This window comes from Atheta coriaria, unplaced genomic scaffold, assembly GCF_025399875.1.
Source record: "Atheta coriaria isolate IRGN ID8LTWV9N9 unplaced genomic scaffold, Caltech_Dcor_3.1 hic_scaffold_7_pilon, whole genome shotgun sequence".
NCBI classification, from domain to species: Eukaryota; Metazoa; Arthropoda; class Insecta; order Coleoptera; family Staphylinidae; genus Dalotia; species Dalotia coriaria.
In genome coordinates this window covers 1,085,642-1,107,864 of record NW_027045449.1, presented here as the reverse complement: position 1 = coordinate 1,107,864, position 22,223 = coordinate 1,085,642, and the positions used below count along the sequence as shown (strand labels likewise).

The 22,223-nt window shown below is 34.8% G+C and overlaps 3 protein-coding genes and 1 long non-coding RNA gene across 7 annotated transcripts in view; 1 reads left to right on the top strand and 3 right to left on the bottom strand.

Annotated features, from left to right (window-relative positions):
• The window catches only part of LOC135796127 (uncharacterized), a 61,577-nt gene extending 44,415 nt beyond the window's left edge, over positions 1-17,162 (bottom strand). Inside the window, exons 1-2 of the long non-coding RNA XR_010549248.1 lie at positions 17,062-17,162; positions 15,470-16,530 (exon numbers count right to left, since the gene is read on the bottom strand). This is a non-coding gene — a long non-coding RNA (uncharacterized lncRNA). The remainder of the gene's footprint in view (positions 1-15,469; positions 16,531-17,061) is intronic.
• On the top strand, positions 1,007-14,071 carry LOC135795637 (breast cancer anti-estrogen resistance protein 3 homolog). 4 transcript variants are annotated; one of them, XM_065307390.1, is made up of 8 exons: positions 2,356-2,640; positions 4,377-4,800; positions 5,074-5,514; positions 5,580-5,667; positions 10,196-10,256; positions 10,774-12,185; positions 12,240-12,408; positions 12,465-14,071. In XM_065307390.1, the coding sequence occupies exons 2-8, from the start codon at positions 4,683-4,685 to the stop codon at positions 12,999-13,001; spliced, it is 2,826 nt and encodes a 941-aa protein (XP_065163462.1). In that variant the 5' UTR covers positions 2,356-2,640; positions 4,377-4,682; the 3' UTR covers positions 13,002-14,071. The 4 variants fall into 4 exon arrangements, with proteins under 4 accessions (XP_065163465.1, XP_065163462.1, XP_065163463.1 ...); XM_065307391.1 differs by having other exon boundaries at positions 4,307-4,800; XM_065307392.1 differs by having other exon boundaries at positions 2,356-2,654.
• A 2,424-nt stretch (positions 17,163-19,586) lies between the features above and the next one.
• LOC135796063 (rRNA-processing protein UTP23 homolog) lies at positions 19,587-20,585 on the bottom strand. The gene is made up of 2 exons (XM_065307953.1): positions 20,353-20,585; positions 19,587-20,294 (listed from the first exon to the last, which is right to left on the bottom strand). The coding sequence occupies exons 1-2, from the start codon at positions 20,470-20,472 to the stop codon at positions 19,635-19,637; spliced, it is 780 nt and encodes a 259-aa protein (XP_065164025.1). The 5' UTR covers positions 20,473-20,585; the 3' UTR covers positions 19,587-19,634.
• Positions 20,586-20,721: 136 nt separating this feature from the next.
• On the bottom strand, positions 20,722-21,650 carry CSN8 (COP9 signalosome subunit 8). The gene is made up of 3 exons (XM_065307954.1): positions 21,449-21,650; positions 21,316-21,383; positions 20,722-21,249 (listed from the first exon to the last, which is right to left on the bottom strand). The coding sequence occupies exons 1-3, from the start codon at positions 21,503-21,505 to the stop codon at positions 20,817-20,819; spliced, it is 558 nt and encodes a 185-aa protein (XP_065164026.1). The 5' UTR covers positions 21,506-21,650; the 3' UTR covers positions 20,722-20,816.
• Positions 21,651-22,223: the final 573 nt, after the last annotated feature.

Genomic DNA, 22,223 nt, shown 5'->3' with positions numbered 1-22,223 from the left:
CGAAGAAGCCGTGCATGTCACTCAAATGTGAAATTCGCTGCTTAATTACCTATAGTTGATGAGGGTGGCCGTGGCATTACTTTGTGGCCCAAAAAAATTAAGTAAATTACGAAAAAATTGGAATATTACTGATATTTCATTCGTCACTTAATTAAATCTACGTTGGTTAAAGAAATTATTAAGTGTTTGTTTAAATAAGTAAATAAATAAGAATAAATTGATGATAATAGCAGTGTAGCGACATCTACAGAATGGAGATTCAACTGAATTCAACGGTAAACTCCCGCACACCTACTACTGCGCTACATACCAAAGAGAAAGGAGTAGAAACATATTACAGAGCTCTGTAAATTCAAGATTATAGAGTTCTTTAATTTGAAAGATAATAAACCTGCGTTACATAACGTTAGGTGACGCTACCTACTAAAAATTATTATTTACTTCGACCTAAACATTTAATTTTATCAAATTTCTTGCTTTTAACCATTTAATTATTAATAAAATCAAATTAAAAACCATTTACCACTAAAATACAGCATAAATACTTATTTCTCCTTTTTAAATTACTAATTTACTGGTATTACTACTTTTATCCAATTTGAAAACAACTAAAACAAGTACTACCCAAAAGAAGAAGTTACCAAACCACACACACGTAAGTACTTACTTACGTACAAACAAAAACAAGTCCGCAAGTCCGCAGAGGAAGAAGACTATTTGTTGCCCACTGGCCTGCCCATCCTCCACTTCACCTTGTTTCATTTTCACCGCGCAGCGGCAAACGTACCTACAAATGTGTCTGTAATAAGTACCACTATCCGCCGGAGTTCTTGAGCATGTGGTATGTGTGGCATGTGTACGCACATATAGCATTATAAGGTAGACCGACCTACCTCCGGCCCAACCACAACCACCTTTTAAAAGACCAGACCTTTTCGGTTGCTCGCGTGCGGCGCAACGAAGAAGAGGACAAGAAGAAATACTCGAAAGTGGCGCGGCGCCTCATTGGCTTCCATGACATCGAGTCGTCAATGTAACGTAACGATTAAATAGTTTCGTGTGTGATAAAAGTTAAAAATAGAAACTGTTTCTTAAAATAACGCATGTGGGTGTGTGTAGGAGAAGTATTCCATGGAAAAACAAAGTGTAAAGATGTAAATAATGTCAAAGTTCAATAAAACTATTACCTGTGCTTATTTCGGTGTGAATGTTGAGTGAAATGAAAGTTTTTACTAGTGCAGAAGATGTGAGAATGGAAATGAATCGTAAAATGCTTAAAATGGATGATTTTCAACAAAAAATGTAAGTAAAAACATTATTTTTAAATTAACATAGGTTATTTATATGTTCGGTACTTATATTGCAAGTCAAAGAATTGTTCTATTAAATAAAACTATTATTTTACTAATTATTTATATGTTCGGTACTTAAATGGCAAGTCAAAGCATTGTTTTCACAACATTTCATATTTTAAGCACTTAATTCGGTGTTTACTATTTATTTTTACTTATTTCGTGTAAACGTTGAGCAAAACGAGAGTTGTTACTAATACAGTAGATGTAAAAAAGAAAATTAATCTTAAAATGCTTAAAATTATACAAGTAAAAATTATAATTTCCTAGTAACATAGGTTTTCACTATGTTCGGTACTTATATCTTAAGTCAAAGCATTGATTTTGACAACATTTGATGTTTTGATGCCTTAAGCACTTAATTCAATTAGTCACACACAATCTATTGATATTTGAACAACGCACCAGACAAGAGTGCACAGTTCGTAATGAATGGACAATTGTGAATTAAGTACAGTTACTTATTCAACAATGCAAGTGATTTTATTATCATTGAAAGTGTGTGATTGTGTCTGGTCAGCAACAGTTCTCTCTTCGAGTGCATATTTTCAAACTTCAAACTTGTTGAGTATTAATTTATTTATAAACAATGTTGAAAGATTATCAACTTAATTATTCACATAATTTAAATTCTGGATTTTAATCAAATTCAATTAAAATATATTTCTGGTTTTATAATTGCAACATTAAGATTAAGATTAAGATAATCCAGTAATTTAACGGTAGAAATAAATGGTACTAATGAATGAATGCTAAAAATTTACTGTTTTTTTCTTTTCTTTTTTTCTTTATATTTTGTATTGTTAGAGTTGTTTTTATGCAACCAAATGTACATGAATAGCTTTTATTTGAATACCGTTGTTATAGCAACGCATTTTTTTCTAAAATGTGTTTGTAACTGGTGTAAAATGTAAATGTGCGTGACTTGGAATATTATATGCATATTGCTTTTATACTTTAACGCTACACATCGTGGCAATGTGGTAATGCTGGCCTTGCCTGGCCTGTGGCTGAGATGTTTCACGTTTCGCATGTTTCGCATGCGGTCGTCAGCTCCAGCACGCTGACGATGGTGGCAATGGTGGCAGTTTACGGTTTGACACGACGGCGGTCACCTCGTGAGTGCGGTTTATGTTTAAGTAACTTCAACGCAAACGACTTAAAATGTTACATTTAACTAATCTATCAAAACCAACGTGAAAGTGAAAATTTTTAACTTAAAATTGTTTTCTTAAAAAATTAGTGTGAATTAATTAATATGCGCATACTCAGTGGTATTTTCAGAATAGTGAGTAATAATTGGTTAGAAATACCAGTTATACCAGGTTACACCATTAATTATCATCGAATGCATTGCATTACCATTTAAACATAACATTTTGCTGAATGTTGCAAATTTTACAAATTATTTATCACTATTAGCATGGCTATAATTAATTGGAGAGCATTGGTGTTCAATTACTGCTTAAATTGAAACTTGTGACGTATTGATACTCGTAGAACAAACAGTTTAATAAATAATTAGTATTAATAAATTTATGAATTCAAATTCTTGAAGTAGTGTCACGCAAATATTTCCACTCATTGTTTTAAAACAGTTTAATCATTTCGCTGATGTAACCAGAAAGATATTGCAAAGAAATGACAACAATAAATATTTATACTCGCGTTTGAAATTAACTCGTATTGTGCGGTGTGTTAAGTAAGGTACGAGTGCATTTATTTGACTTCAAAGTGTTTGGAGGATATTTGTGTAGACTGTGACTGTGGCAGTTGGCTTGACAAACATCTGTTTTGCACAGTTCATAAATCCGATACTATGGGTTGAGGTTAAAAATATCAGGCGTGCGATGTGCCCATTTCGCACGTCTTATTGCATAAAAGTATCGGATTTCCAAGAAGTATTTTAAAACATTTAGAGTAGTATAAAGTCTTTAACTTCCGGTTAGTTTAATTTAATTTTTAAAATTTAATATTTTAATAGCATTGTTTGAGGTTTGAGGTTAGATATAAATATAGGCAACCAAACACACACATTATTTTTGTATAGTTTTATGATAGCTAATAATATTTTATAATTTAAAGTAAAATTTCGTAATAATTTTGCAATTTGCAATACATGAAAACATGTTATTGAATATTTAATAATCATTACTCATATTTAAGTTTATATCTTACGCGTGGCATATGACATAAGCAGTATAAACAAACAAAATTGAATATTGATTTTATCCTGTTTTATCTATCTCACAAGGTCGTTCACCTTTCTTTCGAAATTCTAACCTTATAACAAATAATTATTATCTCCTAGACGTTAACTCACTTAACTGTAACAAAAAACTTACGTAATTTAATTTATAGTTATTTTTAACTGATTTCGCAATAAAACTACATATTTGTGGAATAGAAGCAATAAAAACTTAAACCTGTCAAGTTCACAAGGTTGCCTATTGATTATTGACACAAACTCGTTAAACATCTTAAGACAACTTAACTTTTCCCACGTTTACGCGTGTTTTATCTAAGATATTAAAGCAAATTAAAATAAAATCAAACAAAAACACTTATAAAGTCATTCTTAACAATGTTATCATTAAAATATCAGTATAATTGAACATGTAATTGTAATCATAAGTGTTTACTACTGAATTACTACTGAACTCAATTTATTAATATTATTATGAGTTTAATTCAATGATTCTATTCTAGTTCAATAGTATTCTAATGAATAACACCGGAAAATCTTATCTTCAATATTTATCCAAGATATCCAACGTCTAACACACACACCATAAATATATTTACTATACATTGACTCTGCATCTCACTTCCCAGAATATTCTAACATCATTTTAATTTCACAATTAAATTCTTCTTAATCATCATTCCGAGCAACATAGTAACGTGATATCAAGAATTCAAACAAATTAAACTGTTTTAAAACCATTTCGCAGCAACAATTTGCAACATTCACGCTGTTATTGCGTTTAAATCGTACGCAATGTAAGCAAATTTATAATTCAGCGTCTCTGCTTACCGACACCCACCCACGCACCGCAATAAACGAAAGCAGCATTATCACAAAAGCCTATAAGAGGAATCTGGGCCTCCGATAACACACAACCGACTCACTCAACAGTGCTTATCTGATTAGAGATATACACATTAAGAAAGGAATACAAGGAGTTGCAACACGTTCGAATTTAGTGCGACGCCGACGCAGGAAAGATGCTGACTTAATGTTTAAATATATAACAAATTAAGAAATAAAAAATACAAACGTGACTTGGATCGTGATCATGACATCAACGTGGGTGTTTGTGAATGTGAATGGAAAATACCGTATTGTGCTGTAAATTTGTGAAATTAAGAAGTTTTTATTGTTTTTATTTTAAAAAAATGGGAATTTCTTCAAGTAGACTCAAAAAAACCAAGCGAAGTAAAAGTAGTAAGTATTCTACTGATGTTATGATGTATAAAACAGCGCCATCTATGTTTTAACCTGTTATTTGATTGAAAAATCACAAAAAAATCAATGATTTCCGATAACATGATATGCCTTATCAAATTATATCAACACGCAAGAAATCAACAAAATATCAGAACTAAACCACTAGTGTTCCTATAATATCACAATTCATAACTCATAATGGATGATTTTATATTTAACGGTAATACTATACTTTACACACTCAATTTAATTCATAATTTATATTTTCAGGTATATCCTGGAACCGTTTCGGTTCTTTGATCTCTCTACGCTCGAAAAATCGCCATAGCATCGCGATATCGACAAAAAGACACTCTGCAATCGAAGATACGACTAAATTCAGTGATTTAAGCCCCGCCCCTTCGATTTTGACAGTTGATACTTGCACAGAAGAAGTATTAACCACTGATGTGTCTAAAGAGTTGCCTAAGACTAACGAAAACGAAGTTAAAAAAGAGAATCCAGGACGAATACAACGTAAACATTTAGAAATTGACTTCTGGCTGAAAGCGTTAGACCTGCCGCAATATTGCGACGTGTTTAAAGATGTCTACGGCGTGGAGAATCTTATCGACTGCAGTGAATCGGATATCCGGCAATTTGGTGTGAAGATATCATCACATCGCGCTGCCATTATGACTAGCCTAACCGCACTGAGATCAAAATATTATGGTAGGCAACCAGTTACACAGAAAAATATTTTTGCTTATTTTGAATTAATTTTTTTTTCTTTTCAGATGATTCTTTTATTGTAAATAAACGTATGGCTTCCCTACGACACAGTGTAGCTGTCGATAGTCGTAGTATTATCCACGATGATACTAGGTGAGTATTTTATTGATCAATATTATATTCAATTCGTGGATACACGCTGCAATAATCGTATGCGTTTATGCTGATAATTCGTGGGCGTGAATGACGTGCAAACAATGATTGTGTGCTTTGTACTTATGTCCTGTGAGGTGCGCACAAACACAATGATGAATTATTGCGTGTGCATGATGGATTTGCATACAACGCATCACCAGCGAAAAAAATCGCTTTTTCTGCGTCAGAAATTCGCACGGAATAATTATGAGGATAATTAACGAGTTTTCTTCACGCACTACTTCATTGTGTTATCATTATCAGTCAATTGTAGACAAGAGAATCTATCTTGAAGATCGTTAAGTGCATAATTATGTAAAACAGTTTTAGAGTATAGAGTGTTGACACTGTGAGAGTGTTAATATTGACACCGATGAATAATGCAAACAAAAAATGCATTTTCTGGATTCGGGATTCATGTATGCAGAATTTCCATGTTTGAGGATCTCTGCATTCCGCAAAATCAAGTTCATAATTGAACTCGGTTCGCAATTACGTGCAATCGCGGAACTCGCAGTTATGAGTGGCTGCAAACGAGTGGTTTGCAATTAAATTCTAATTATACGTACACTCTCACGCTGATGGGATTACCGAACTAACGAAACTAATTTTAGATTGCGAAATATAAGGTAGATAGATTGGATTAGAGTGAAAAGTTACAAAAATATAGCTAAAGCTTGAAATTTTAATTATTTTTGTTGCTCATTTGCGTGGATTCATTACCAGGGTAATTAAAATTGTAGAAAACTAATTAGGGTATTAGTAGAAAGGAAATTTATTAAAGAGTAGATGTGTCAGAGGTGGAATTTCTAAGATATTCTGTGTTGAAGTTGTGGTAAAAAAAAGCGAAAAAAGTAAAAAGTTGAAAATGAGGAAATTTGTTTAGAAAATCATCGATAACTTGAAAATTCAGAGAGATAAAGATTTTATCTTTAGCTTAATGGATAGATCTCATCGAAAACTATAAAGTAGATTTCGTAAAAACCTGATTAATATAAATATTAATGTGTAATTAAAGAAAAAACGCAAAAAATCAACGAAAAACGCGAAAATTACCAAAAATTGATAAGAAAATCGAGAATATCTTGGAAACTAATAGAGATAAAGATTTTATTTTTCCTTTAATGGATAGATCTCAACGGAAAATGTAAAATGAAGTTACTAAGAACCCAAGAAATGTAATCATTAATTAGTAATTAAAGAAAAACGCAAAAATCAACGTAAAATCATGAAAATTACTTAAAACCAATAAGAAAATCACCGATAACTTGAAAACTAAAAGAGATAAAGATTTTATTTTTGTTTTAATGGGTAGATCTCATCGAATACTATAATATAGCCTTTTTAAAAACCTAATTAATCTAATAATTAATTAATAATTAACGAAAAACTAAAAAAAAATTGCATAAAATTAGAAATTTTCGTTTTGCACATGATAAAACCATCTATAACCTTAAAACTATACCACCTAACCTAGTTTATAAACTTTTCTCTCATCTAATCCCACCCTGTGAAACCAGCGGTAACCCAAACGTCTGATTTCATTCTTTTTTACACTCACACCCCACACTTTTTTCTACTCTTTACTATTTGCTCCCTCACTTCGTTCCTCTACTACATTTACTTCAAACCGTGAACGTACGCTGCATCATGTGCGCCTCATGTGCTCGCGTGCTCATCCCGGTCGTATATCGTTGGTATCGAACGCCGGAACGGATACACAACCACCAAAAAGGGCGCGCGATGCACAGGTCTGCCCGAGGGCGGCTGCGCGCACCCCGTGGATCAATATTGCGCGTGCACACCGTGTGGGCAAGGTCCGCCGAACAACACACACAGCGCTGAGCACCGAGCGTAGTGGGGGCGGTGTGCGCCCCTACGTTCGATTCCCGCGCCCTTTTGCCGATGCGATTCACGATACTTCTGCGCGCGGCCCAGCCGTACGGGCACATAGTGTACTCCAACATTACTGACATTGCGTACAACTAGACTCATCATCATCGTGCTACGGCCCGCATTGTTCCGGTTCCACAGTGAAACAAACAACGAACAATTCATTAAATCTTTAAAATTTGAAATAAAACGTTATATAACGTCGTAAACACACAAAAAACTCAAAAAATAAACAAAACAAAGCATAAAATTAAAATTTAAAAAAATTCTTGTATGTTACATACATTTAATGAGTAAATTTATATTAATTAAGATCGTCGACCGCGTCGAGTGTCGTTACAATTAATTTAGAAAATTGTGCCGATGGAATGACGCCTCGGCGGAGCTCGGAAAGTCTTCAGTGTTAGACGCGAGTTTCTCGCGTAATGGACTCGTATATTAGTGCACAAATGTGATTGCGAAGCGAATAGGAATAATCAACGCCATCCGTCCAATTACTGCCAATAGATTTCGAAATCATAAAGACATTCATGTTAGAAAATGACGGAGAACACTCGCATGGTAAGTTGTACGTTAAATGAATTAACAATGATCGATAACTGATGAAATCTTCAAGTCGAGTAAAATTTGCATGCGCTAAACCGGAAATTATTAACTACTCTGATCGTAAATGTGGATTACAGATAGTTAACTTATATAAATACATAACTGGTTTCAATTTTTTCGCATTTTTTGAGTTTTTTTGAGAAAAATTATTTTTTTTGTTGTTTTTACTTAAGTTAAGTAATATTATGATGAATTGACACGCAATTTAATATTTTACAACCACTAGAATATAAAAATATAGTTGATTAAATATTCCGCCGGTTGAAAAACGATTTTATCGCCAATAAAAACACGAAAAGCGCGCATATAAATGAACCACTCGAACCGCGAAACGATCCGGCGCTTCTTCAGCATTTTCATTTGCACATGGCGACAGGGCACATTCAATATACGTCCTGCTGGAACCCGAGAACCCTGGATTTATCTCCGTCGAGGAGCTGAGTGCTCGAGCACGGCGCATATTTCGCTCGGTTGCGTTTTAGCAATTTCACAATTCACGAAATTCGCCGGCCTTTTGTATATGATTTTCATACATTATATTATAAAACGAAGCGAAGGCCATATTCGGAGTAACAATCAATTTAGATAAATATAAGTCTAGCACAGAAAAATACCTATAACCTTATTCCATTGTAATATAAACGATATTAAAGGTAACAAAAGCGGCGCGCGATAAGTGAACACGGCGAAGAATTTTAATAAAACTTTCAGATAACAAATGAAAATGCTTTCCACCTCCTGCCTGCCTGTCTGACTCTTTCCACTTTTATATTCAAACCGTTACACCGAATATTTTATATATGAATTTATGTTGAAACTCGATTAATTTTTGATTTATTCGCATTATTAATTATTAACTCGATTATTTCTGGTTGCTGGCGTGTGGAGCAATTACCAAAATACACGAAAACACCCTAAAAGTTTCATATTGAATTTGGTGCGTTGACGTAGAAGATAAATTTGCGCAATTTCACCCTTTTAAGCAATTTAGCGGCGCAAAAATCGACCAAAAAACGCGCTCAATCAATTACTGGCCAGTGATGGTGTAAATTTTACGTTGAACTTGATGAGTCATCGCTCAATTCGGGGATTAACAACCAGGCAAGGGCGCAAAAAAGATTCGGAGGGTAATTGATTTTGCGTTGTCTTCGTTCATCATCGTAAATGTCATCACCCGGACAAAAATCACTACCAAGGGAACGAAAAAATGTCTTATTAGCTCCATCTAGGATATGTTTTTGCAAAAAAATCATTTTTTCTTAGTTTTTGCAAAGAAAAAAAGGAAAAACTGCAATTTTTCTCATTTTTTGCAAAGAAAAAAGGGAAAATTTGTAATTTTTCAATTTTTTTTGTAAAAAATAAATAAAAAACTAATTTTTTCACATTTTTACAAAGGAAAAAAGAAAAATTACGTTTTTGTAAAAAAATTTACCAAAAAAAGAAGAAAAATTGCAATTTTTAGCAAAAAAACATTCCAAAATGTTGATTCCCTTCGTTATCCACCCTTAATTAACCCAATAGACATCCCAGCATGAAATAACCTCCTAATCCCCAACTGGAAACAATGTGTGCGATGTTAGAAGATTAGAAAACTAAGAAAGAGTGTGAAGTGATAAAACGAGCCAAAGTATCCCAAAGCCCTAAGAACACCGGATCATAAATGAAGAGTCCTCCAAGACACACGACCACTTCACGCAGCTTTTACTACCCACTCGTTCTTGCACCGTAGAACACCGAAGGTGTGATGGCGCGAACTTTAATTGCATAATCAATATCAAAAGGCCGGTGTGCCGGCATGTGGGAAAGTCGCGCACGCTGCGCGATTATTACGATATATCGCTGGGGAATGAATGGACGCCGGAGCAAATTGCAAAGCAATTGCACACAACCGGAAGGTCACTACTTGTTACTACTGGTCGCTGTTCACAGTTATGGTTAACGCGGATCCGATTCGATGAAAATCTAATTACCGTTTGCTTTGTTTCAGGTCTGATTTGCACACAGTGACGGATTCAACGCGCAGTAAAAGTTGTAACAACTTCCTCATGGTAAGCAGAGAACAAATATTTTGTTTGAATGAGTAAAATTTTAATTTTACATTTCCGGTTTGATAAAAACTAAATTAAATGAGATTAGTGTGTTTTATAAGTATGAGTAATCCTCCTAAATGTTTTTGCATGTTTATTTTATGAATCTGTCGCGGAATATCTGCAAAAAACGTTTTTTTCCGGTTTTTGTTTGCATAGCGAATGTTTTGCTTGTTCGACAAAAAGAAAACACAGACAAGCCATTGGGGAAATGCGCATAGAACCTTTGCGAAATAAAACCATTTACTTTTCCGTTTTTCCGGTTTTCCTTTTTCGTCTTTAGTTCTTTTGCGGTGGAAGACTTACATGAATATGTCTTATACATTCATGAAGCTTTCCTACAAATTTCCCGGAATGAATAATGCAAGTGACGTATACAAGTGACGATTTACTTCCGGTTTTCCGGAAAAAATATAAATATCACACCTGGATGATATTACTAAAATAATATTAACCCAAATTATGTTTATTATTTTAGGAGCCTTGCGCAGACCCCACAATGGACCAACTGGCCCTAAAAAAGGCCCTGGAATGGGAGTTGTCCCTGGACAACCGGGACCTCCGCTCCCACGCTTGGTACCACGGCGCAATCCCCCGCGCGCGCGCTGAAGAAATCGTCCGCGACGAGGGCTGCTTCCTCGTACGTGACTGCACCTCCCAACCCGGTAACTACGTCCTCACCTGCCGGAAGAATCAACAGGCCCTACACTTTGTCATCACCCGTCAAATCCTGCAACCTGACACCGTCTACGAACGCGTGCAGTATCAATTCGAAGACGACCCGTTCGACACCGTTGCTGATTTGATCACCTCCTATGTGGGTTCCGGAAGACCCATAACCAGCTTATCCGGCGCGAGGATATCCACGCCTGTCAATCGAATGTATCCGTTATCTTTCTACGCCTCGAAATATCCATCGGTGATGTATCAGAGTCGATTATCATCACCGGCGACTACCCCAATGGGTTCCATTCGATACCCTATGCAGGTATTCAAACAATCCAGCCCTACGAGGTATTCCCGAGATGGTGCACCACGTCTACCTTCGAAGAAACAACGTTCGCAGTCGTTGACACCCTCGGAGGTGCAACGCATGGCCGCGGAGAAGTGTAACAGTGCTGATGGGGTCATCCAACCACCGATGATGACCCGCTCGGCTGGTAGTGATGCAATTTTGCTCAATTCACGCTTTTCATCACAATCTCTACCGAGAAACTCTACATCACGACTTTCTATATCTCCTAGTAGTGTAACCCTCGGACGTAATACAAAAATCAACAGGGTCATCAGTGATAATTCTCTATCGGAGGATGAAACCCTTCCGGATTCACCCCCGCCGAAACCAGCGAGGATCCCATATTCGGATGGAACTGATGCAAAAATCGGAAGTCTACAACGCGTCACCTCTTATCACGCGTCCGGATCCGACTCCGGAAACGGTTCCGGTGACTCGGCTGTCAGCTCAGCGGCAGGTGATCCAATCGAAGCTAGTCATAGGAATTCCGGTGTTGTTATCAAGAACCCCCGGTATAATATGAACACCTCCGAGTCTTCCACAACGTTGAAAAACTTTGACTTTGATTATGTCAGCGCCGAGGAGAAATTGATGCAGATGGAGATGCCGGAAGTGGATTGTTCGAGCAGATTTGACTTGGACAACTTCCAGACGATTCTGTTACCAATGACAGAGAATAAACCATTGGACGGGCAAGCGCTTAAAGGTATCAAGCTCATATTGCGAGAGTCAGGCTCGAAAATACTGGCGAATCATCTTTCACGAGTGGATTTTGATTTGATTTACGGGTTTACTACCAGTAGTAAACTTGGAAGTGGGTTAGAATTGTGTACATTACCGCATGGACAACAGTTGAGGTTAGATTTGATCGAGAGGTAAGTTTTACAAAACTTTAAATAGATTTGTTTTGAGAAAATTTCTTGTTTCAGGACGGAATGTTTGAAACTTTTGGTCGCCATTACTATATTGACTTGTAACGATGAAGACGAACGAGCAGAGACTTTGAATAAATGGATCGAGGTTGCGATTGATACCAAAACAGCTCTTGGGAATTTGTATGGATTTTGTGGTATTATGTTAGGGTTATGTTTACCACAGGTAATATTTTCTTTCTAAAACGCGTATTTTGATGATTTTTAAACGTTTTCTTTTAGATTGAACGACTTAATTCAACCTGGTATACCCTCCGCCAGAAATACACAGACTCTGCATTCAATTTCGAAGCGAAACTACGCCCGATGCTCAAAAGTATGAACAGTTGCTCAAATCCCCAGGCACCGAACACGACAATTCCACATTTGTTACCGTTTATACTACTAATGGAACGAAACCTCGACGATTTCATCAATCCAATCAACGAACAAAAAAGCCTTGCTATGAACTGCCTCGGGCTTTGGGAGTCAAACACCCAGGACTTCGGTTTGTCCACACTTTTTGCGCACATGGACGCCGCCCGGAAATTTACAAGCAGCAGCGCAACTTTTCAGCGAAATGCTGATATTGTTTTAAGTGAGGCTCGCATGGAGGAACTCACAACTGATATGTTTCGTACGGAGTTTCAGCTGAAATTCTTATGGGGCAGTCGGGGTGCATACGCGGTTTCTTATGATCGCCACGCGAAATTCGAACAGGTGCTCAATGTCATGGCCGAAAAGTATTGCAACAATATTAAGGAAGAATCTGAGGTTTAAATGACTAATGAGAATATTTTGAGCAGTAAGTTTCTACAATTGCAAAAAAACACACGGGGCCAAACTAGTATAATACACAGCGCACTTTTTATAAAGCAAAAAAATGCAAGAAAAGACCTCAAGAATTCAACACCAAGAAAACTTACTGCTGAGATGAATTCGATTATAACCTAACTTTGTACGTTTGGTGTGAACGGTTGCACAACCACACTCGAAACCAAATTCCTATTATTATGCAGCGCATTTAACTTAAACACTAATGTACATTGTAACTGTCTGCAACACTAGTTGAATTATTGAAGAGTGTAATCGCTACTAATCAGTTTACATTCGCGTTCTTCACGTTTTGCTTGCCGCGAATTGATTTCCATTGACAATACAAACTTAAAAGACTGCCAAATATTTACTTATATAAAGTATGATTCGATATTGTTTCTATTTATGATTTGCCTGCGCTTTCTTTGTTATTTAGTTGATATTCTGTTATTATAAGTATTCATTTTCTAATCGGTGCAATACGCATGCTATTTATGTATAACATTTTCGTGATATTTATATACAAATGTTTTTGGTGTGAATATAACCCGCAAATAATAATAAACTGTAATAATTTGTACATATACGAATAATAGTTATATAGATTTTGTAAAGATTTTTCTTGCTAGTATCATGTACGAGAAATATTCGAACGCCGTGTGTACTGAGGAAGAAAAATGAAAAGTTAAATGAATTTAGTGTAATAATAATGAAATCAAACGTAGAGGAATGGCGAGCAGTGTTGGTTATGTTGGTTAAACGGCAATGTATCGCATACTTGATGGTAAATTATTATAAACTAGGAACGTTGCTAGTATACTATGTATCAATCACACTAATAATGACTAAAAAAACTTGTAATATATATATATATACCTCTATACATACACAATATACGAATATACGATACTGTAGCAATGATGATTCAAATATTTATCATAGTTTCAAGTCTGTGTTACACAGTGTGATTCCTATAATATTATATTTACCAATATTAATATGAATATAATAAATATCCATTGATGCATTCATAATTCAGTTTTCTCGATATATGAATTTCGATTATCTCGGAGATTAAATAAGATAGAAAGGAACGAATTGAAGATTCTCAATCTACGGAAAATTCTTTATACGATAGAAAATTGAAATCTAAGAGATGAAATTTTAATTTCTAAGAAAAAATTGGCGACGATTTTCGATCGTGAATATCTTCTAAACTAAAAGAGGTAGCAACCAGCGGAAAGTAGATTATGATAGATTAGATCATTCTCTATTAGCTAGAGATTTAAAATTATTTAATTTCAAAGAGTAAAAGGTCGAAAAATGCGACTAAAAGTGCTAAAAAGTCACATTTTTCAATTTTTGACCATTTTCTTCAATTGCGAATATCTCGTAAACTAAAAGAGATAGGAAGGCCAAATCGTAGATTCTTAATCTACGAAACATTCTCTACAAGATAGGCTAGTTAAAATCGAAATCTAAGAGATGAAATTTTCACTCTTAAGAAAAAAATGGGCAAGGGGGGGTGCTTGATTCTTTTTTTCGACGATTTTCAATAGCGAATATCTTCTAAACTAGAAGAGATAGCAACCGGCGGAAAGTAGATTATGAAAGAATGAATAATTCTCTATCAGATATTAATTTAAAATTATTTAATTTCATAGAGTAAAAGGTCAAAAAATGCGACTAAAAGTGCTAAAAAGTGACATTTTTCAATTTTTGCCAATTTTCTTCAATTGTGAATATCTCGTAAACTAAAAGAGATAGGAAGGCCAAATCGTAAATTCTTAATCTACGAAACATTCTCTACAAGATAGGTTAGTTAAAATCGAAATCTAAGAGATAAAATTTTCACACTTAAGAAAAAAATGGGCAGGGGGTGCTTGATACTTTTTTTCGACGGGTTTCGATTGCGAATATCTCCTAAACTAAAAGAGATACCAACGAGCAGAAAGTAGATTATGAAAGAATGAATAATTCTCTGTCAGATATTAATTTTAAATGATTTAATTTCAAAGCGTAAAAGGTCGAAAAATGCGACTAAAAGTGCAAAAAAGTGACATTTTTCAATTTTTGCCAATTTTCTTCAATTGTGAATATCTCGTAAACTAAAAGAGATAGAAAGCTCAAATCGCAGACTCTTAACCTACGGAACGTTCTCTACAAGATAGGCTAGATAAAATCGAAATCTAAGAGATGAAATTTTGAGTCTTAAGAAAAAATGTGCAAATGTGCTTGACACTATTTTTCGACGAGTTTCGATAGCGAATATCTTCTAAACTAAAAGATTGGAAAATTCTCTATCAGACGGAAATTTAAAATAATTTAATTTCTTGGAGTAAAATACGACGCTATACCGACGATTGTATGCCCGTGCATATGTTGGCGCATAAGAGATACAAGACAGCCAGTTTGGTGTCAGGTGTACTCACTACTTAAGGCGTTGATATTATAATACAATCTTGAGTCCAAACCGCTGGTAGGATGCTTGAAGTCCGTTGAGGTCCCGTACAAACCCTCATGGAATTGGAATTATTTTTAACGCGCACTTTAAAAGTGCAATACGGATTACGCGATACTTTCGGATTTTTTATCGTGTCCCGCACTCGATTTGTCGAATATTCGGATACATTTTTATAAACACCGCGTACTTTCCCTAACAGGTGAAAGGAGACAAGGCACGACCCTCCTTCGGTAACTAATTGATCGAGATTCTATAAAATGGTTAAAATAGTCAACCGCGTCGCGACCCGCACTCGATGAGTATTTCGGTACACCTCTCCAGGTATCTCACGAATAACGTTTATCACTTATACCTGTGAATAAAAACAATTATTAACAAGAATGTGTAAGGAGGATTGGGTGATTATTCTGAACTACAAAAACTTTTAAAAGAATAAACTAGAACAGCTTAATTAGAAAAATATTTGAAAACAAATAAAGAAAAGCAAGAAATGTTTTAAATTTTGTAGGATTGTTAAACTTAAACAGGATAAGTCTTTTAATTAATTTATAAAATGACCTTGAATTGAATAATTTAAAAAATATGAAGAGGTAATTAGTTAAAACTGGAAGGTGTGAGGTATTAGTAAACATAAAAAGTACATAAACCGATAACGAACGCGCCCGAATTACAAAAATGCCCAAATATATCGAATATGTACCTGAAAGACAAGCAGAAAGAACAATTAGTAACAGAAAATTTAAAAATAATTAGAAACATTGTAAAAACTTTGCAGCAATGTTCAAACCTGTTCCCATTCTTGGGAAAGTATGGCTAATCTTGTGAGTGGACATCTTGTAAGTGACTTTGGAAAGTCATCTGGGAACAGCCACAAAATTTAAGAACAAAGAGAAATAATAGCAAGAACAGTAAATACTCAGTATACACTCCTGCGATGGAAAACCGAAACGTTTTCTAGAAGCCGCATGGAAACTCGAACGCAAAGAACATCATCAGCGTCAACTATGTAGCATGATGTACTAGCAGAAACTAAAATAAAACAGAAATTGCAATGTAATATAAACTAAAGAATAAATAACAGATAAGAAATTAAACGAAATCAAAATAAAATCGTGTTATCAGCAGTGCCGAATAGTGTTGGAATGTTGGAATGTTGAAATCTTAACATCAAAACAACAATATGGCGTCTCTTTGCGTTAGCAGTGCTGTAAAATTGGCACTCTACTGCCGCAAAGTGAACGTTTGAAACATCTGAAAAGCAGACAAACAACTGATAACTTCGCTGCGCACACCTCGCGAAGGTGAAACTGCGGTCACCCCATACCTCATGTCGATTGCACAATAAAATTACATCCGAATATTCCAATTAGACGCAATGCAAGTATAAGATTTCTTCTTCATGATGTTGCAACTTGGTGGTTGCGAACTTGAAAACGGCGTTTGAATCGCGGCCATACTGCAAAAACGCGTTTAACGCCGTCAAAAACAATGAAGCGTTCAAATTTTACGAATTACAGGTTTAATACAAAGGCGCAAATGAAAAGACTGCAAGAAACTTACTCATGACTGCCTCGAGGAATGATTTTCACTTGTTTGTAAGAGTTTTCTACTGATTTGATAAATTTTCAGCAATTTTATTAACGGAGCTGTAACTGCAGACAATGTCGCGCACTGAATGATGCTGCTGAGCGTTGCGAAAGAATACGTTACAACTGTTGCGCTGCGCCGCTTCCTGCGCCGGACTTGCGCACAAAAAGTTTGGCGATGAGGTGATGTTGATAAACCCGAAAACAAAAACAAGCAAACAATACACGTATTTTATATTACTTTAAGATCGCATATTGCATGACATGATTGCATTCGAAGATCACTTGGAATGTTAAGAGATAGTGTGAGTTGTTATTTTATTCTGCGCGACTCTCCGCCGTCTCACCCCGCAACCCGAAGTGCGCATACGACAATCGGGTAGTAGGTATCAGCATGAGAGAACGTTGATAAACCGATATACACAGAAATAAAGAATTTGAATGTTTAATTTGATTTACTTGAAATATTCAACGTAAATAATAGATTTATTAATTGCAGTATTAAATAATTATTTCATTTATTAATATTCTTAGGAATTGTTGTCGCTACTATCCTAAAACTATTTTAAAAGTTTTGAAAAATAAAATATTGACATTCAAAACTTTGTGGTGTACTGAGCAATTCTTTGCAAAGAACAAAACTAAACATTTGAGTTGTATCCACATGTACTGAATTAAATAAAATAGGAAGAAAACATATCCGCAATACAATTTACACGAACACAGGTGCTCATCACTCACACAAACAAATAAAAATTTAATGCAAATAACAGCCCCATAGTGCCATCCAGTATTTATTTACGAAGCATAATATGCAACGCCACATAAAGCTATTTACTCACAACAGGTAATTTGTTTGGGTGTGGTAGAAAAGGTTGCACCTGTAGCAGTGCGATTTACCTGCACTTAAACCGTGTTCGTGTGAAGCGCACACAATTCACATATACACGGAATAAACCACAAAATGCAAATGCCACACCCGTATGTAAGAAATGACAGATTTTGATTAATAACTCTACACTTCTCTGCTGGAGGACGCCATTTTCAATAGCGAATATATTTTAAACTAAAACAGATAGCAACCGGCGGAAAGTAGATTAGGAAAGATTGGATCATTTTCTATTAGCTAGGGATTTAAAATTATGTAATTTCAAAGAGTAAAGGGTCGAAAATTGCCACTAAAAGTGCTAAAAAGTGACATTTTTCAATTTTTGACCATTTTCTTCAAATGTGAATATCTCGTAAACTAAAAGAGATAGGAAGACCAAATCGCAGATTCTTGATCTACGAAAAATGCTCTACAAGATAGGCTAGTTAAAATCAAAATCTAAGAGATGAAATTTTCACTTTTAAGAAAAAAATGGGCAAGGGGGGGTGCTTGATTGTTTTTTTCGACGATTTTCAATAGCGAATATCTTCTAAACTAAAAGACATAGCAACCTGCGGAAAGTAGATTATGAAAGATTGGATCATTCTCTATTAGCTGTAGATTTAAAATTATTTAATTTCAAAGAGTAAAAGGTCGAAAAATGCGACTAAAAGTGCTAAAAAGTGACATTTTTCAATTTTTGACCATTTTCTTCAAATGTGAATATCTCGTAAACTAAAAGAGATAGGAAGGCCAAATCGTAGATTCTCAATCTACGGAACATTCTCTACAAGATAGGCTAGTTAAAATCAAAATCTATGAGATGAAATTTTCACTGTTAAGAAAAAAATGGGCAAGGGGGGGTGCTTGATACTTTTTTTGACGATTTTCGATCGCGAATATCTTCTAAACTAAAAGAGATAGCAACCAGCGGAAAGTAGATTATGATAGATTAGGTCATTCTCTATTAGCTAGGGATTTAAAATTATTTAATTTCAAAGAGTAAAGGGTCGAAAAATGCGACTAAAAGTGCGAAAAAGTGACATTTTTCAATTTTTGACCATTTTTTTCAAATGCGAATATCTCGTAAACTAAAAGAGATAGGAAGGCCAAATCGTAGATTCTTAATCTACGAAAAATGCTCTACAAGATAGGCTAGTTAAAATCGAAATCTAAGAGATGAAATTTTCACTCTTAAGAAAAAAATGGGCAAGGGGGGGTTGATTCTTTTTTTTCGATGATTTTCAATAGCGAATATCTTCTAAACTAAAAGAGATAGCAACCAGCGGAAAGTAGATTATGATAGATTGGATCATTCTCTATTAGCTAGGGATTTAAAATTATTTAATTTCAAAGAGTAAAGGGTCGAAAAATGCGACTAAAAGTGCTAAAAAGTGACATTTTTCAATTTTTGACCATTTTCTTCAAATGCGAATATCTCGTAAACTAAAAGAGATAGGAAGGCCAAATCGTAGATTCTTAATCTACGAAACATTCTCTACAAGATAGGCTAGTTAAAATCACATCAAAGTTTCGCAGTTTTTCTTAATAATGAGAAAATTAATAAACACCAACACCAAGTTGTTCACATTTCAACATTATACGGAGTTTATCGTTAAAACGACGCTACGTTGTATTCTTTAACACATTTATTGAAATGCTGTTTACTTAACAAGACATTAACTTATTTTATTTTCATTTGCAATCTTACTGACACTATTAAAAATAGCCTCATGAACATGTTTCGGAATTCTCACTCTTTTTCTATTTTTATGTGGCTTATTACTTACAACCTTACTACTATTACCAACACTACTGTTTGGCTTAACAACTTCCTTCTTCTTTTTGAGACAAGAAAGTGGATTGGGTCCTTTTTTCTTTCTTTTCTTCTTAGGTATGTTACTCTCCACTGGAATACCTACATCCATTTTCATCTTGTCAATTTTCTGCTTCTCTTCATCAGTGATTCCACATTGCTTTGACTGTACATAGTTTTTAGATGCTTGCGAAGGCTGGTCAAGCATTGGTGCCTTGGAAACTAAAAATAATAAAGGTACACCTGGAATAGTTCTTAGTTTTTGTTGCAAATCTCTGTCTTGAGTGGCTACAATGTAGTGCTTTTCATTGGTTGCACCAATCATTGATTGGAAACATTTTGATGCAGGTACTGGTTTGCCTTCATGACCACATTTATGAAGAGAATATTGTTTTAAGATTACTAGCGCTCCAGATACTTTGGGTCCCAGTTGTTCTGCTTCAATAAGTGCACATTGAGTTGTCAACAGTTTTAATTCACCTTGCAGGTAAGCTGGGATGTTGTCAGCGATGTTTACTTGATTCTAGTGTTTAGAATAATATTATAAATGTTCATTTTGTAATAGATTTCAATTTACTTACATTTAAGGCAGCAAGGCAGAAAGTTCCATCAATTAATAGTTGATACGGTTGTCTGAAGCCAAAATTATTGTTGTAGAAGTTGAGACGACGATTTACCTTCTTATATCTTTTGATTTTCATTGTTGCTGTGTATTATTAACAGTTTTAGAAGTAATTTTATTAATTATTTTGGTACGCACGTTGTGAGGAAATCTTAAGGTTACTTTTGTAAACGTAGGCAACTTTTATAACACAACTTGTAATATTTTATTTATTTACATAACTTTTTACAACAAATTAATGTTTAAAAGCATGTTAAACACAATAATTTAGGTGAAAAACATAGAAACACACATTATATAACTGAAAATGATGAAATATCTATAAAAGTGAACTTATTTTCGTTTATTTTTGTTACCTTTGTGAAAAAAAAACAAAGTATTTGCCTTAAATCTAAATAAATACACATCAAATCATCTCCACTGTTAATTCTCAAGAAAAGAAACAAAATCAGTGAGTTTATACAACTGATCCTCACTGGAAATATGCCCACTGGGCACCATAGAGCCCCTAATAGGATTCACAATTTTTGTATTTGCATCATACTGCCAACCCTTCTCCACACAAGCACCTGCTGCCACTTCAGGAGTTAATCCTGTCATCAGTGCCACAGTATCCAAAGTAATAGATGAGTATGCATGTGAAATGAGATCAACAGCCCTCAGTCTCACCTTTTCCTGCACCATTTTCATAATATCCACTACAGTCTCAGACCAATTGACTGAATTCAAAGCATTGTACACTAATGAGAATTCTCTCTTCCACATGTATTGCCCAACAGCCCAGATTTGTCCTAGTTCAGGTGTGGATGTTTTTACACTTGGAGGAATCCTCTTCCATAAATATTTAGCATTACAACTGAAATTATCAAGAAAAATTGGTGTTTTTAGTCAATAAAATTGATTGTAGGCTAGATATACATACAGATCATTTTGATAGAGGTAAATAGCTAACAGTTTCTCATATGTTTGAGGAGTAGCACCATTAGAAGCCTAAAATAACATTGTTTTAATTAATTAATATATAAATCTTGGAGGTTAAGCAGTGATTTATTTACCTCCAGTTCTTGTTTCTCTAGCTCATCCACCAATTTATCTATTTGTTCGGGCGTCATTATTGTTAATTTACTAATAGCTACGTAATTATTAAGCTATAAGCTGTTTTAACAACAGGATGAAAACAGTCTAATAGCAGGATTTCAAGCGCTCAAGCTGCTTGAAGATGTTTAAGATGATTGAACCATTGTTATAGACAACCATACTTACATTAACAAAATTATAGTAAAATTTACTATCTAACAGTAATAAAACATTAATATATTTGTTATAATGTGTATTTATTAATATATTTTGTGTTCTAATAATTCAATATTGTTTTAATTCAAATAAAATAAATAAATGTGTTTATTAGTTCTAGTAAATTCCGGTAGATGGCGCAGCGACCTCCAAAATGCATCAAAGTATCTTTTTGTTTTTACACCTCATTCATTGACCGTTAGTTGTTTGTTATTGATGCAAATTAGTGTTTCATGCAACCTTGAGGTGAAATATTCATGCAGACAACTACGAACAACAAGAAACAACAGTGGTAAGTTGTATTTTACACTCCTAAATCACTCTAGTGATTGATTTCACTATATTCTATTGCAAAACACAAAAAGAACTTTTTTCCCGCGCGATTATGAAACATTAGCGTAAAATATCCGTTGGATGAGTCGTCCGGCGAGGTTGAGATTAGCTTTCGCACCTTTTCCACCTTTCGCACCTGGGCGAACTGATCTAGTAGGCGCGTGACACGCGCCAAAAACATCTTTATGTGCTTTATGTTCGCCG